At 34.5% G+C, this 16,792-nt stretch overlaps 1 protein-coding gene across 1 annotated transcript in view; it reads left to right on the forward strand.

The window, feature by feature from the left end:
- LOC111712644 (uncharacterized) overlaps window positions 1–15,727 on the forward strand; it is a gene marked incomplete at its 3' end in the record, with an annotated part of 31,710 nt that extends 15,983 nt beyond the window's left edge. The window contains 3 exon segments of the mRNA XM_023487322.1: window positions 5,481–6,976; window positions 15,184–15,278; window positions 15,570–15,727. Coding sequence (XP_023343090.1) covers window positions 5,992–6,976; window positions 15,184–15,278; window positions 15,570–15,727 — 1,238 coding nt within the window.
- Window positions 15,728–16,792: the final 1,065 nt, after the last annotated feature.

A 16,792-nucleotide genomic window follows, 5' to 3' on the forward strand; every position in this document is an offset into this window, starting at 1 on the left:
GGGGGGGGGTGGTCAGATGATTTCGACACCTCCCCCACTTAAAAATATTATTTTTCCCTTTCCTCTCCACACTTTTACTGTGGAATCCCAAAAATATCTGTTCCAATTTGTACAAAGTAAAAATGTAATTTGAAAATACTTATCTCTTTAAACCTCTTGGTCATTTTTTGGACCCCTCCCTTCCAAAACATGAAGGGGTGGGAATGGTGTGGAGAAGGGAGGGGGGATCTAAATATAGATTAAAGTTTTACATCCCGGGATGAAGTATTCAACAGTTTTCATGTGAAGAAGGTTGACTCCTGTATGTCTAATCATTATTATCTGTGGTTAGAAAATTATAAAACACAATTGTCAAATTATATACCTCACAGATACTACACGTGTAAACTAAATTCAATCATCGTTTTATAATTGTTTTAATGATTGTATCTACAGGATTATCAGCACAGTATGAGACTTCAGAGACGACTTTTTATATTATATTTAGTATTTTTTCTTAAGTTTATGCATCTGTACTTTTTGAATTATATTTAGTATTTTTTGTTAAGTTTATGCATCTGTACTTTTTTCTGCGTTAAAAAATTATTATTTATCCCATTGAATGATTTTATTAAAGTTGGAATACTAAAATTCAATCTTCCGATCGTCAAATTTAAAAGAGTTTAAGGTCGTCGTCGAATTCTCATTCTTTGTGATTAACCCCATACTTCTAAAAAATGTTAATTGAGACAATTAAAAAAATTTAAAAATACATAGTAAACCTGCGAAAATGTTGATTTTAGTTTTCACTTGATCTTTATATAAAAAGTACAAAAAGAGTTTTGTATGAAGTAATTACAAGTAGGAGAGCTGGTATATTAGATATGTAAGTAGGAGAGCTGGTATATTAGATATGTAAGTAGGAGAGCTGGTATATTAGATATGTAAGTAGGAGAGCTGGTATATTAGATATGTAAGTAGGAGAGTTGGTATATTAGATATGTAAACTTTACAATGTTTGAATATATTTGCGGAGAAACTGAATTTCTGAAAAATATTCTTATTTGATTGATGAGACCCCAGGGGTTCCTGTCCAACTATAATCTAGAAATATGGAGGCGTGGGAATCCCCTTCCCCCCCCCTCCTAGTTCAACTATTTTATAATTGTAACATTAAGGGACGGTAGACATGATTTCAGATGACCTTGCACTTAGATAATTGCATGTCTGATTCATAACGGTACCCTTTAAATCTCTATCTGAGGAACATTATGGAAGATATCGTTGTTTTTCTATCTTATAAAGTGTTGAATTCTGAAAATTTCCTTCATTGTATTTGGAGCCTAGATCCGCCAGTCCTGCTATTTTTAAGGGAAACAAATTCATCCATGATAAGAGACAGGTTTAAACTTGAAAATAGAACTTAAAATTACGATTACATACAGAGCGTCCCATATCATATTAGATTATCTCCAATCTTTAACGCCAAAATACGCACATAATACTCAAAAAATCTAGCATTTTCTGCAAAAAAAAAATTCTATTAGCCTAATTAAATTTTTTAAAATGATTCATTCTTCTTAAATTTTCTGATTTATCCCGGAAATTGTAATTTAGACCCATTGACGCGGTCTAATTTGATGTGGGACACCCTGTATAAAGATGAAATAAGTCTCACTGATTCCTCTATTAAAATGCACACTCTGCGAAGCTTTGGGTTGTGAATAGAGCGGGGCAAATGACGGGGAAAATGTTACGCTATGAAGAATGCTAACTTGCTCAGTCATCTAGATTAATTTTTAAATGTGAAAATGTTTACAAAAACCAACAAGTTGAAATTTATACTCAAACCATTCATACAAGTCATCAAGGAGACTTAGGAGCATGTTAAAAATGTTTAGAAATATTATATTTGAGAAGAGAGAGGGGGGGGGGGTAATTTGAACTAAAGTTGATTTATTTTTATCTCAGATTATCTTATGTTTTCATGCATATATCTTTTTTTGAAGAGCTAGTAATAAAAAAAGATAAAAACTGGAAAAGTTACCAGGTCGAAAAGTCGTGTCAATAATTCGACAAAAAATGAACTTCTGAAAATGTAAAATTTTATTTTAATAATATAGGCGTAATGAAGAGATTTAATGGTGTAAAACATGTGCGCGGCAAAGTGCATAATGCATATATTCAACGTTATAATTAAACCCAATACTTCATACCTTTTAATAACAGAAAAATGGAATTAAACATTTGAAAATATTAAATATATCTGTGTTTGCACATAAGTTAAAATGATATATTTGTTACTGTATATTTTAATTATAATCCGAACGGGCAACATTTTTGTGGTAACTCACAAGACCCTCCAGAGAAAGTTTTTGCCTTCAGAATGGAAACATTTTTTTCATACAATTTTCATTTGGAGTAAAAACAAAAACATATTTTCAAAGTGTGCATACTGCTTGCTAAAAGATAAGCAGTTTTAACTGAAAAGTGTGCATACTGCTTGCTAAAAGATAAGCAGTTTTACCTGAAAAGTGTGCATACTGCTTGCTAAAAGATAAGCAGTTTTACCTGAAAAGATGGACGCGAAACGCCCTGCATACCTCCTATTTAAAATATATCTGAAATACTGAACTCCTCCGTCTAGGATCTAGCCAATTAATCATTACGCAAGGATGAAAAAGCGTCAGAAATCCGTCAAACTAATCTCTGCGTCATTCAATTCTGGATTTATAGTGGGAAGATGGAAATTCAAAATTTCACCAGGAGAAATATTTTCACCAGTCCGTAGAAATGTGAAAGTAAAAATATTTCACATCTTCTAGGATAGACAGAAAGACATTACTGGTCTATACAGTTGGTCATTTTATCTATCTATCTATCTATCTATCTATCTATCTATCTATCTAGGTAAATTAAACGAATACATATGGCTTGTAATCTTGCAATTATGCAAAGTTCATTAAGTGCGTATTAAAGTCAGAATTGAGAGGTTGGGAGGTTTATTTATTAAAAGTTTACTGTATAAAAATCAGTTATCTACAGGGTTCAAATTTCAAATAAACTTTAAATTGAAAAGGGGGTTCTAATATTCGAGTTCAAGAGAGTGTTCGATAAAATTAAATACAAAATTAGCTGTGTCCAAACATCGCTTGGATAGAAATACCACTTTCATTGTTCGCCAGCCGTTCTTTTAACGAGGTGTTGAAAGGGTTAGGGCTAGATCTAGCGGAAGGTGCTGGATAAAGACGGATTTAAGTACATGGGGAAAAGAAGTATAATTCTTTTTTTTATTAAGAATGTAAAGTTAAAAACTGAAATATACAATATACATATCATATATTATATATATAAAGGTTTACGCAATATAACTACCACTTGAAGGCAGCTAGAAAGAAAAAAAGGAAATAAATGTTCAAAAAAATAAAAATTGAATTTAAATTTTAAATATGATATTAGTTAAAAGTGAAAAGAATATATTACGCAAATACATATTTGTTTAGATAAGTTGAAGTATAGTCTCAAGTTCTAGTGAGAGTTCATTTAGGTATTTTTATAGTGATTTGATTACTTCACATTAGAAAAGGACATTCTTGTAATTTCATTTGATTTCAGATTTAAAGAGAGACAAGGCCGATTCACATAGACACCAGTAATGGGGGCGATATTGTCGCTTTTCAAGGTTTAACTCCATTTTCAAATTTAGGAATCTAAGAGCCAGTTTATATAGAAACCAAAAGTGATAATAATTTTAGAGAAGAGAGAAATATCAATGTAAACAACCGCTATTACCATCTCCTTATATCTATTACTTTATGTACTTTAAACCGAACCAAAAACGGGTTCAGAATAATCTGCGAATTAGAAAAGTCTGGTATTTTTCACTTTATTGTGCTATTATGCTTTATTATTTACTAGCTGAATTGCCCTGCACTCATAGTTAGCCCCGCCGTTAATCCGCCGTTTACCGGGAAACTAAAGTTTCGAAACATCTATTTTTAAAGGAATGGCCCTTGTATACGCATTTACTAAATTAGAGGGAGGGGGGGGGGCAGTATCCCTACTATAAATCTAAATTAAGGTAAATTGTTTATTTATTAATTAAGTGATAAATACAATTTGATATCTAACTAATTATTTACAACATCTAGGAAATTCAGACACCAATTAATATTGATAAAGCTGTTTATTCAGTGCTAGAAGGAAGGTATGGAAAGGAAGGTATGGAAAGGAAGGTATGGAAAGGAAGGTATGGAAAGGAAAGTATGGAAAGGAAGGTATGGAAAGGAAGGTATGGAAAGGAAGGTATGGAAAGGAAAGTATAGAAAGGAAGGTAAAAGAAAGGACAGAACAGAACAGAACAGGATTAATATCAATATGTTTCATGAGATAGGTTGAGTATAAAGACACTAGAATTTGCCTTCGGGGACTTAGAATTTAATTTATAAAGAAGAAGTTTTCAATTCTCCTGAGCCTAGGCTTCCAACAAATTGGAGGGATTTGCAAATTTGATCTTTTTTGCTCCGGGACGGGAGGTGAATATCAAGTAGAGTTTGCGGAAACCTAATCATTTCCAGGTTTCAGGTTCTATTCCCTGATTATAGGTTTCAGAAGACAGGTTTAGGATTTATTGGGCGAAGTTTTAAGTTCAAGCGTTGAATTGTACTTGTGTTTTCGAGAAATAGGTACTTTATAGGTTACAGGTTAAATAGGTAGTAGATGATATAAGTAGTACGTTGTGTATATAATATGCTATGTTCAGTTATTGCGAATATGTAAGATGGTAGGCTGGGTAAATATGTAAATGGTTCGGGAAGTAAGATAATATAATGGATTAGTAGTTATTTAAGACGTTTGCGCCCTTTTGTTTCGAAACCATTTTGCTTTTCAAGTCGCCATATTTTCTTCGTACTCCATAAAACTAAAGTATTTGCGGATTTTCTCATTAACATTGATGAATTTCCAAATACTATGTATACAAATCATAACTTTCTATCTTAAAGTTGATTAAAAAAAATCAAGGACAAAATGATGAATGAAAGTCCATGAAATGTATGTAAGGTTTGATCCTGGTTCGGATAAACATAAACCGAGCTAGACTTGAGAGACAGGATAAAGGAGATTCTAGGTCTCCAGACCTTTTATTCCTGCAGAATATGGAGCAAAATATTGTAAATCTTACTTCTCCTCGTGACATTCCAACTGAGAAATCACGGACAAAAAAACACAAAAATGCGCGCGCACATTTCCTACAAGGAACACTCCTGCGCACGTGCATGCTGCACACCGTTTAAGCACAAATAAACATTGCATATGTAGTATTTTCAATGACAGGTATCATACACTGCTGATTTATACTTTCATTGTTCTAAACTCCTTATGCTCTGACAAAACACAGAGCTCAATGATTATGATCGATTCGGAAAATTATATTTCAACACACGAGGACGGAGTATGATAAACTAGATCAACAAACAAACATTCATGGTATTCTATTTCAGGTTGAGTGTGTATGTATGCAGATCTTTGAACCCTGTCCTAGGATGAAGATAAAGCGAAGACTGCGTTAGATAAATCCTCGTGATCGTTTCCAACTGGGATCAGAGAAACTGAACTATAATGTGATAAAACTTTAATATATATCAGAAAAAGATACTCCTCCTATACTTAGGAGTACCCATAGACACAGATCAGGGACAAATTTATCTTGTTCCTAGTTCCACTAAATTCATCCGTCCTAGATTACTTTTGTTTTTATTTGTTCCTCTTTAACTGAATTTGTTTCACTGTCGGCAGTTTATTAGAGAATATGGAACAAAAGAAGTAAATATATTTTGCAGACAATAAACCAGAGGAATTATGAGTACTTGGTGTCAATTAGAGCCCAGTGTGAGCGGAATTGTTGTGGCTGATTGGGGGCAAGGTTTACAATGTTTCCAGGGTCTGGAAGGTTCTTCCAACCAATCCTAATGAAAACCTTGAAGACACAGAGCTGGTGACCTGAACGTCAGAATGTACGGGTATCGTCAACATGAAGAGGACTGGGGGCTCCATCCTCCCTACCACAACCCGTATGTATATCCCAGATATCCACGGTATCCAGTTTATAGAAGATATGATCGTCCTGGTTGGTATCCTCCAGGATTGGTTGAGATGTACGGGAATAGATACTACTATGATGAGTTTAGATCCAACTCTGCGCATGCTCCTCTACCTCCTCCTACAGACTATACGTGGAATCGCCCTACCCGGAGAACTAAAAGTTCGGCTCATGCTAGACCTCTTCAGTTCCAAGCCGGTTCCCAGTTTCATCCTCGAGGACGAATTGAACATATTCCGGTTCAGCCTCAGTCCTCAGGATTTGCGGAGAGGTTCTTAAGTGATAGTCCCCGGATAGTGGGTCGGAGAAAGGGAGAAGGATCCAGACAATCTAGTAAAATCATCATAGAACCTGATATTCATGATAAGCATAGCTTACATAGTCAAATAATAGTCAACAGAACTAGTCAGAGAAACAGTAGGGAGAGTTTAACATCCTTTATATCTAGTCGAAGCATAGAGAGAATCAGTCCTACACATAGGATACAGGACAAGGAGAGAATATGTCCTGAAGATGCAGTCCTCAGTCAGGACAGAGATAGTCCAAACCATAGAGTTTTCAGTTGGGATAAAAACAGTCAACACCATAGAAGTTATAAAAAGGATCGAGTTAGTTCAAAACATAGACTTAGTCCGAACCGTTTAATCTACAGTAGGGAGAGTAGTGAGAAAGAACAAGAGGAGACCTATAGAGTAATCAGTGAACTAGTTCCTTCTACCACTAGTAGGATACATGAAGCTATCCTGGATACTGGTCGACCAGAGGTCGTCCTTGATGTACATAAACTAGAACATGGTGTACAAGGGAATACATGTACCTGCTGGCAATGTACAGGTTCAAGAAAATCTTCCAAAAGTTCTCTGATACAAGATGAGAACAGCAATATTATTCAGCCAGGTTAGTTGTATTAATATTCTTCTAATAATCTCATCAAAGATTCAAAGTGACACGTCTAGTAAAAAGCGCTGAAAGGACTGAAAAAGAACCTTGTTGCTAAGACAAAGGGTTAAAAGATATCATAGTAAAATGTCAACATAACTTTTAAAGATTCCGTTAGCGGTCCCTTGAATTCTTAAATTCATCTTTCTAAGCTTGTACTCCAGTAATATAAAATACCATTTCAGATTTCTTCAATCTATCTCTTTGACCAAACCTGCAGAGAATCCAACATATAGATTCAAATAAATCCCTTTATGCTTAATCCATCCTTTCTTGTCTTAATCTTACTGACTTTCCCTTTCCTTTTCTCCTTGTATCCAAACCACATAGCTTCTTTTTTTATACTTTCCTTTCACAAACAATTTTGCACCCCCCCCCCCCTCCAGTATCTACAATATATTGAGACTTCTTACACCCTTTTCATCTATATCCTGAACCCCTGTCTTAAAAATTATTGAAACATATCTCAACCCCTTTCACCTATATCCGGTCCCCTGTCTCATTTTATAGATATTTCTCACATCCCTTTCATCTATATCCGGTCCCTGTCACATTTTATCGATATTTCTCACATCCCCTTTCATCTGTATCCTGCCCCTGAATTAATTTCATCGATATTTCTCACCCCTTTTATCTCTATCCTCCCCCTCCCCCTCCCCCTGTCTGCATCAAGCTGTCATAGACCTTTAATATATCGGTGTAAAAAGAGAATTTATATTGTAAAGAGAGAGAAAGTTTGTATCTTTATATCATTATAATCAGTTCAGTTCATAACAAAACCTGGTAGGGACGATACTAATAATAATTAATCACTGCTAATTTGATCAAGCGTGCGCTTGCACGTGTTATACACTATGATTATTTTTTAATTAGACGGAGCGCAGACCTATCCAAGAATATGTAAAATAAAAACAATTCTGATAATTTGCAAGAACTTTTTTATACAAAACTCACAGAGAAACAAGAAATCATTTAACATTTGTCTTCTTTTCAAACATTTTCTGAGAATCCGGCATTTTTCAAAGAACTTGCGCTAATGTACGAAGGCGTGCGGTACTTTGTCAAATTACGTTTGATTACAAAAAGAGGGTGGATTAAGTAAAAATTGTCCTGTGTGTGTGTGTGTGTCTGTGTTGTGTTTGAATCTAGTTTATAATAATGTCCAGTTATTGTTTTACTCCGGTAGGAGAGTGTTATATGTAGACAGTATTTCAGTTCACAGCGATAATTCAAGGACAGATAGATACTGTTTAAAATATAGTCTTAGTGCACAATACACTTTATTAACAATATTAAGACAACTTGGTGATATTGTGAATCGTTAAAAGGTTTGTACAATAGACAGAGAAAAATTATTGACAAAATTTAAACATTTGAGAGATTTATAAAAGTTTGACAATTTTGAGGTATTCCAAAAAAACACAAATTAACTTATAAAATAAAATGGCGCCCTATTGATCTAATAATAGTTCAGTTTACTCATTAAATACAATTAAACGGATTTGATAATGTATGTCTTTTTTAAAACATTGGATAGATAAAGAAAAGATGAAGAAAAGAAACAGAAAATTAGAAACTAATCATATTTTAATTTCAAAATTTAAACTTTAAAATTATCAGTTTAACAAAAATATTTCACTGTACTATATTTCTATAAAAATACATTCAACCTTTAGTTTTTGATTTCGACTTTTGAGCCTTGACTAAAAAACATTCAATACCCAGAGATTTAGTTTATTTAATTTTTTACTTGACAATGACAATGATTAAGTTTTTACAGTATTTCCCAAAAGATAAATAAAACTAATAAAGTATTAGAGAATTTTTCACGAAATAATGATTCAACAATCTTTAATACTTCTTTTAGACTGTTTGCCACGATAATGTCAACAAGAGAGGGGGTTGATCATTTTAAAAACGTTTTTGTTTTGGTAAAAAAATTAATATAAAAATAATTATTTATGATATAAAACTAATTCTTTTTCCTTAAAACTTTTTATTGTGTGTCACTCATTACATCCATAGCTTGTAATTTTTGCTGGGTGATTAAAAATAACAATAAATGTTTAAAAATTGTTGAAAGGGCTGAAGACAAAATCTAAGAGTAGTTTTATTTTATTGAAAAAGTTTTATATATTCTTTTCAGAATTATATTCTTAACTTAAAGTTTGCTTTTTATGAGAATAAAGAAGATTATTTTCGAAACGTCAATTCATTCTTTTTAATGATAAAATAGTGAATATTTAACACAAACTGAGTTGAGAGACTGGTACTTTTCCATGAACTAGAAAACATTTGATACAACTTTTGAATTCAGAAGTTTAACTAATTAGATTTGAAAATTTCAAACAAACTTACAATCCCTATAGAAGCCAGGGTTCAAAACACAATAAAATGAATTGAAATGAGATTAGATTACTTAATCCCTTGATTAAAAAACTGTGGAATTAAGCTTAAGTTTAGTTAAAAGTTCTGACCTCTGGTTTAACTCCGCTCATGTGAATCGATTTAAATAAGCTCCGTCCATTTAAAAGCTCAGTTTTTAAATCAATACTAGATATATTTTGTGAGAGCACGTTTTTATTTATAAGACTCAGATGATAATAGAACTTTGGCTTGTATGACAGGACTCTTGAAATATTACTAAAAATGTATTAAATCTTGGACCTGTGCCATAAACCTACATGGATACATGCGGTATTCATACATTTTCAAACTAAACATTCACGTAGATCCAGGTTGCAATGAAAAATGTATCAATTTTCAAGTCTGGGTTGGTTTCGAAGTATTCCACCTCCCTGGGAATTGATATTTTCTCACTAACTCATTATACTTTTTGTAGCCTTAGATCCGTACAATTTATAAGTCTAAAGCACTTGCTTTTACTTTAAGTTTTAAGGAGAAAATTTCATGATTTTTGCGTGAGAGCTCGAAACCTTTGAACCACTGTGCACTGAAACTACAGATCCAAAAATGAATTTGATATTTTGCTAGATATTTAAAAAAATCAACGAGAAAAAAACTAAATTTGCAGAAGTTGAACCCCCCGCATGCTTCTCTTTCCATGAATTATGACGGCGGCGTTTAAATTCCTGACATCTAGTTACTAGATACCAAATATACTGCAGTTTCATCCCATATGGTAGAAATATGGTTTGAACCAGAGGTGTCATTAAAGGGAGAATGGGTGCCTAAAAATGTGGAGTTAAAGGGAATCAAGACGTAATTTCATGCGACCTTAAATTTGTAGAGGTGATTGTTCAATTACAACTGTACCCCTCAAACTTTCTGATTAAATATTAATGAGATATCCTTTATTGTCGTGTTGAAAATTTATTTTTTTAATTTATAGTTTCTCTATAAAAGAGACAATGAAGAAAGTTAAAATAATTCAACACGTTTTCAGATAGAAAAACACCAATATCTTCCTGATTTGTGACTTAGTGTGAATCAGAAATATGACTTTAAAAAAGGTCACTTTCTAGTCTACAGCAACTTTAAGAGCCAAAAGGAAATTTGAAAAATTTTGCTTGTGTCCAGTCATCTATCTTTTCATGTACATTCCTCACTATCCATCTATCAATATATAATATCCATCTGTTCGTCTATAAATACAGATTACCCAATCATTGAAGAATACCTAACTTTACTGTTATCTAGTTTTCACAATAAACCCGAATTCTAAGGTTATCAGATAAACGCACTTAAGATCTAAACATTCAAACAGATTTACGCTTACATACAATACACACTTCTTTATCTTAATTCGGTGCCTACTTGAATTCAAAACATTGATTTTAGGCATTGCGTATTTTCTCCTTATACCACTTCTTCAATTTTATTCATTCCAACCATCCCACTTCTTCTATTGGTTCTTCTTATCATCCCACTTCTTCTATTTGTTCTTCTTATCATCCCACTTCTTGTTCTTCTTATCATCCCACTTCTTCTATTGGTTCTTCTTATCATCCCACTTCTTCTATTTGTTCTTCTTATCATCCCACTTCCTCTATTTGTTCTTCTTATCATCCCACTTCCTCTATTTGTTCTTCTTATCATCCCACTTCCTCTTTGGGTTCTTCTTATCATCCCACTTCTTCTATTTGTTCTTCTTATCATCCCACTTCCTCTATTTGTTCTTCTTATCATCCCACTTCCTCTTTGGGTTCTTCTTATCATCCCACTTCTTCTATTTGTTCTTCTCATCATTCCACTTCTTCTATTGGTTCATCTATCATTCCAATTTTCCTTATCCTTCTTTTCCTTCAATAACTCCTGACCTTTTTCTCCTTTTCATCCTACAACTCTCAATCCTTCTCCTTCTCATCCCACACCTCCTAATCTTTCTCCCCTTCTCATCCTTCCTCTAATTTACTCCTTCTTATAATGTACTCCTTCACAATACATAACTAATCCTTCTCCTCGTTCTCATTCTACGCCTCATCCTTCTCCTTCACATCCTACATCTCCTAATCCTTCTCATTCTACACCTTCTAACCCTTCTCCTTCTTCTCATCTTACATCTCCCAAAACTCCTACTTCTTATCCCTGGAAATATCTGAAATTTCTGTTATCTGTACCTATCATCTGTCTATCTATCTATGTGTCCATGTGGGAGAAACTATTTTCAATTTGTAAAACCTATATTGTCTAATCTATACCCATCTCTACCCATCAATACAAGACACATGAACGAATGTCGAAATATCTAAAGAAAATGGAAAATCTGAATGTTGAGACGAACTGGATGGATATCTATGTCTGTATAAGGATAAACTTTCAAAGCAAATAATCATTTTCTTCTTCTTTTACGTCTCTGAATACAGAATAGTTAAGATATTTAGATAAAGTGAGAATATCTAAGTGCCCTGTCCTGTTCAAGTTGGTTTTCACCTTTTTGCAAATTGTTTTCTCTGCAAAAAAACTATTAGTCTGTGACTTTTACTGACAAGTTTTTGCTCCTAGATACAGATCTACTCATTTGTATCTTCACTTTTTACATTTAGTTAATCCTAATCGTCTTAAACTGTTGAATATATTTCAGCATGTCCCTTCTTCCCTCTCCCCCTCTCATTCTCATACTTATTTTGCTGTTTTCTGTACTTATTTTGCTGTTTTCTATACTTATTTTGCTGTTTTCTATACTTATTTTGTTTCTTTTATTCTAAGAACCCCCTTATTCATCTCACAATAATACTCTCTTTGCATTGAATAGTGAATTTCAGTTTTTATTAACACATTTCATTAAAAGACAATAAATAGTGGTTTCAATTAATACTATAGATTAATGCATAGACGCATAAACCCTGAACAAATGATAATATCCCTGTAAACCTCGTTATTCGTCGATATTTGCGGCACTTTTACATTCCTCGACCAATTTATCGCTAAACAGAGTAATAAATCAACCCTTTTTAGGCTGAACTTACTTACCGTGTCCTTCTATTACTATTGTTTTTGTTTTGTTAATTAAACAAGAAAATATGTTCTCAAAAAGTGAATTTATAGTTTTAAAGTATCTTGTGTTCCGGTCTAAAGGTTTGATAAAGAAATATTTTTATTGTTAGACTAATCAAGTATGAGAGCTTAATAATCATTAGTAAAGGGGAGATGTTGATTTAGTTGCAACTGACTCTCCATTTAAAAAGTTGAATGCAATGGTACCCTTTCCGATTGTTGCTAAAATTAAGTACAACAATTCAAATGAATTCTTTGATGCAAGGGTAACTTAAGGAGGGTGGTTGAAAGTGGGTGGAGGAGGGAGGGATTAGGTAGGGCGAGGAGAGTGGGAGAAGGCAGATTGAGAAGGGAGGGAGTAGATAGGTTGAGGAGGGAGGGAGTAAATAGGTGGAGGAGGGAGGGATTAGGAAGGGCGAGGAGAGTGGGAGTAGGCAGATTGAGAAGGGAGGGAGTAGAGAGAGTGAGGAGGGAGGGAGTAAATAGTTCGAGGAGGGAGGGATTAGGAAGGGCGAGGAGAGTGGGAGTAGGCAGATTGAGAAGGGAGGGAATAGATAGGTTGAGGAGGGAGGGATTAGGTAGGGCGAGGAGAGGGGGAGTAGGTAGATTGAGAAGGGAGGGAGTAGATAGGTTGAGGAGGGAGGGAGTAGGTAGATATAGAAGGGAGGTAGAAGGTAGGTCGAGGGGAGACAAAAGAAGTAGTTTAAGGAGGGAGGAAGAGGTAGGTTGAGGGGAAAGCATGGAGGTAATTTAAGGAGGTATGAAGGAGTAGGATGATGAGGAAGGTAGGGAGTAGGTGAATAAATAAATATTTCGATCATGCGAGTAGAATTGAATTGAATAAAAATAACAAATCTCCCTCATAAACATTTTAAACTGCTTAATTAATTATAAAAACCTGGACATTGGACAATTTAATGCAACCTTTTCTAAATTGCAAAGGATTATGAGGGTTAAGGAACCTGTGGGCGGAATATGATTTATCCACATCATTCGAATTTTGTTCTGATCTTAGCTCACAGGATTAATCTCTCTAACATATGATTATAAAAACAATACCTTTGATTTTCAACCCGTCTTGTTCCTTTAATCCGTTTAATACTTCCATCTTAATATTTTATTCTGAAGCTATGGACCCATTGAACGTTTATCATCTCTGGGATAAAAGGTTTATGATCTGTTTATACTCAAGATATATTGCGACAATCTCAAGCAAGATTAATCTGAGACAAAACCAGAAGCTAGTATTCTAGACTAAACCAGGAGCTAGGATTCTAAACTGAACCATGAGCTAGTATTCTAGACTAAACCATGAGCTAGTATTCTAGACTAAACCAGGAGCTAGTATTCTAGACTAAACCAGGAGCTAGTATTCTAGACTAAACCAGGAGCATGGATTCTAGACTAAACCAGGAGCTAGGATTCTAGACGAAACCAGGAGCTAGGATTCTAGACTAAACCAGGAGCTAGGATACCAGACTAAACCAGGAGCTAGGATTCTAAACTTAACCAGAAGCTAGGATTCTAAACTAAACCAGGAGCTAGGATTCTAGACTAAACCAGGAGCTAGGATTCTAGACTAAACCAGGAGCATGGATTCTAGACTAAACCAGGAGCTAGGATTCTAGACTAAACCATGAGCTAGGATTCTAAACTAAACCAGAAGCTAGTATTCTAGACTAAACCAGGAGCTAGGATTCTAGAATAAACCAGGAGCTAGGATTCTAGACTAAACAAGGAGTTAAAACTCTAAACTAAACCAGGAGCTAGGATTCTAGACTGAATCAGGAGTTAGGATTCTATACTAAACCTGGAGTTAGGATACCAGACTTAACCAGGAGCTAGGATTCTATACTAAACCAGAAGCTTTGATACTAAACTAAACCAGGAGCTAGGATTCTAGACTAAACAAGGAGTTAAAACTCTAAACTAAACCAGGAGCTAGGATTCTAGACTGAATCAGGAGTTAGGACTCTAGACTAAACCAGAAGCTAGGATCCCATACTAAACCAGAAGCTTTTATTCTAAACTAAACCAGGAGCTAGAAGAAAGGGATCTGATTTAAGCAACATCTACTCCGACAAAAAATCTAGATCCTCTTGAAAAAAGATTCAACTCTTTAAATAATTAAACCGCCTCAAAAGCGAAGGAAAGATTTAGTTCCTAAGATAATTTATCTTCGACCGAGACCAAAGAGTTTAAAGATTTAACAGAGTTGTCAGTAAAACTTGTTCAAAGCAACTCAGAGTATGAAATACAACTGATTAATATAACTGTTAATTCTTCTAAAACTGTATAGTTACAAAATTAACAAAATACATCTGAGAGCTCTCTGTATGATAATACTCTCTGATATAGACCTAAGGTTAGAATATGTAATTAATACACATAGGTAGATACATGCTGCGGACGATAAATTATTATAAAAACTTGGTTCCAAAGAAATTAGATTAATTGATCAGAAGACCACGAAAGGCACTGGTTATAACACACCCGAAACTAAAATTCTTTAATCCCTATATATGTTCAACCTGATGATATTTTAAACTTTGATTATTGGATCTAACATAATTCATAGCTTGAAATATCATGTTACAATGATTTTAAACTTTTGAGTTTTAGGTGAGAAATCAGATCAAATATTTCGACATTTTTAGGTTAAAGATTTTAAACCTTTTTTAATATTCTTAAATTCAATTTTATTCCAGGATCCATCCAACCCGGAGGGTTAAGTTCTAGATCAACTCACGCTGCTCGGCGCCACCTACAGAAATCTGGAACCTCGGCTCGTCTTCTTACTCAGGTATAACAGATGATCTGGTTTAGAAAAACAGCTGGAAATACAGCTTATCAAGCTTTGAAGAACAACTGCTCAGGCTGGGAGCTGCCAATTAAATTCAGACAGTTGCTAAGAATTGCTAGTTATGATAGTTCACTTGAATCTACCCTTAGTTTCTTAATTTGATACTGAACCCAATGTTAAAACGAGAATATGAACGTCTCTTCCTGAACCCACCTTTACAAAAACAAGCAACCCCCCCCCCCAAAAAAATAAAAAAATAAAATAAAGAATTGATATTTGATCGTGTTTCAGGCTGAGCTGGTGAAGTTGACCCAGTTTAGGAGATTCCTACGCTCTAGCAACCTCTCTCAGCTTGATTTCCTGCTCCGCGTGGAGCAGCTGCGCCGGTCACGTGATCAGGAGGCTGGTCAGGAGATAGATGAGGAGGGGAAAGCATATCAAAACGCAAGGTAAGATAATCCATAAAACATTCTCTCTCACAAAAATATTTATGAACTCAGTTTGTTTACATTTCTACCATAAGCTTTTATGCATATTAATGTTTGAGAATCCTTGGAAATAAGCATGGAAGGATCCATGTTTATTAGAGGAGTTTACAGGCTCTATTTATACATTAGGGGGGGGGGGGTTGCTGGGGTGGTCTGTTGTATGAAGTGTAGAAGTGATGTGAATTTATTTGTCCGAATAACTCCCGGAGATTTCTTAATTAAGAGCTTAAGCATCCAGTAATTAAAACCAGAGAGAAAACCTTTATTTAAAGTAGATGACAGGATTTTTAGCAGTATTTCAAGGGACTGTCAACGTAATTCAAATTAGAGTTTCACAACTGTACCCTTTATAGCTTTATTCGAGGAAGAAGGAGGGAGATATAGACGTTTTTATAATCTAAAATCATGTGAATTCTGATAATTGTATTCCTTCTTTCAGCTGCATACATTCACAAGTTTTTACCACAATTAGAAAATTGTGAATTTTTACTACAAAATAACTAAAATATCATTTTAATTTTTTATCAGACAAAGGCTTAAAGGGTTCCGTTGTGAATCGGGCAGCTAACTCTGTAATTGAAGGGTTGTGAATCGGGCAACCAACTCTGTAATTGAAGGGTTGTGAATCGGGCAGCCAACTCTGTAATTGAAGGGTTGTGAATCGGACAGACAACTCTGTAATTGAAGAGTTGTGAATCGGGCAGCCAACTCTGTAATTGAAGAGTTGTGAATCGGGCAGCCAACTCTGTAATTGAAGGGTTGTGAATTGGACAGACAACTCTGTAATTGAAGAGTTGTGAATCGGGCAGCCAACTCTGTAATTGAAGAGTTGTGTATCGGGCAGCCAACTCTGTAATTGAAGAGTTGTGAATCGGGCAGCCAACTCTGTAATTGAAGAGTTGTGAATCGGGCAGTCAACTCTGTAATTGAAGAGTTCTCTACCTATTTAAAAAGTACACGATCGGAGATTTGAATGCAAGCCCCCCCCCTCCTTGAAGCTATATCTTCTATATATCCCCGCAGCTA

Source organism: Eurytemora carolleeae, unplaced genomic scaffold (assembly GCF_000591075.1).
Source record: "Eurytemora carolleeae unplaced genomic scaffold, Eaff_2.0 scaffold1124, whole genome shotgun sequence".
In the NCBI taxonomy this organism is placed as follows: domain Eukaryota; kingdom Metazoa; phylum Arthropoda; class Copepoda; order Calanoida; family Temoridae; genus Eurytemora; species Eurytemora carolleeae.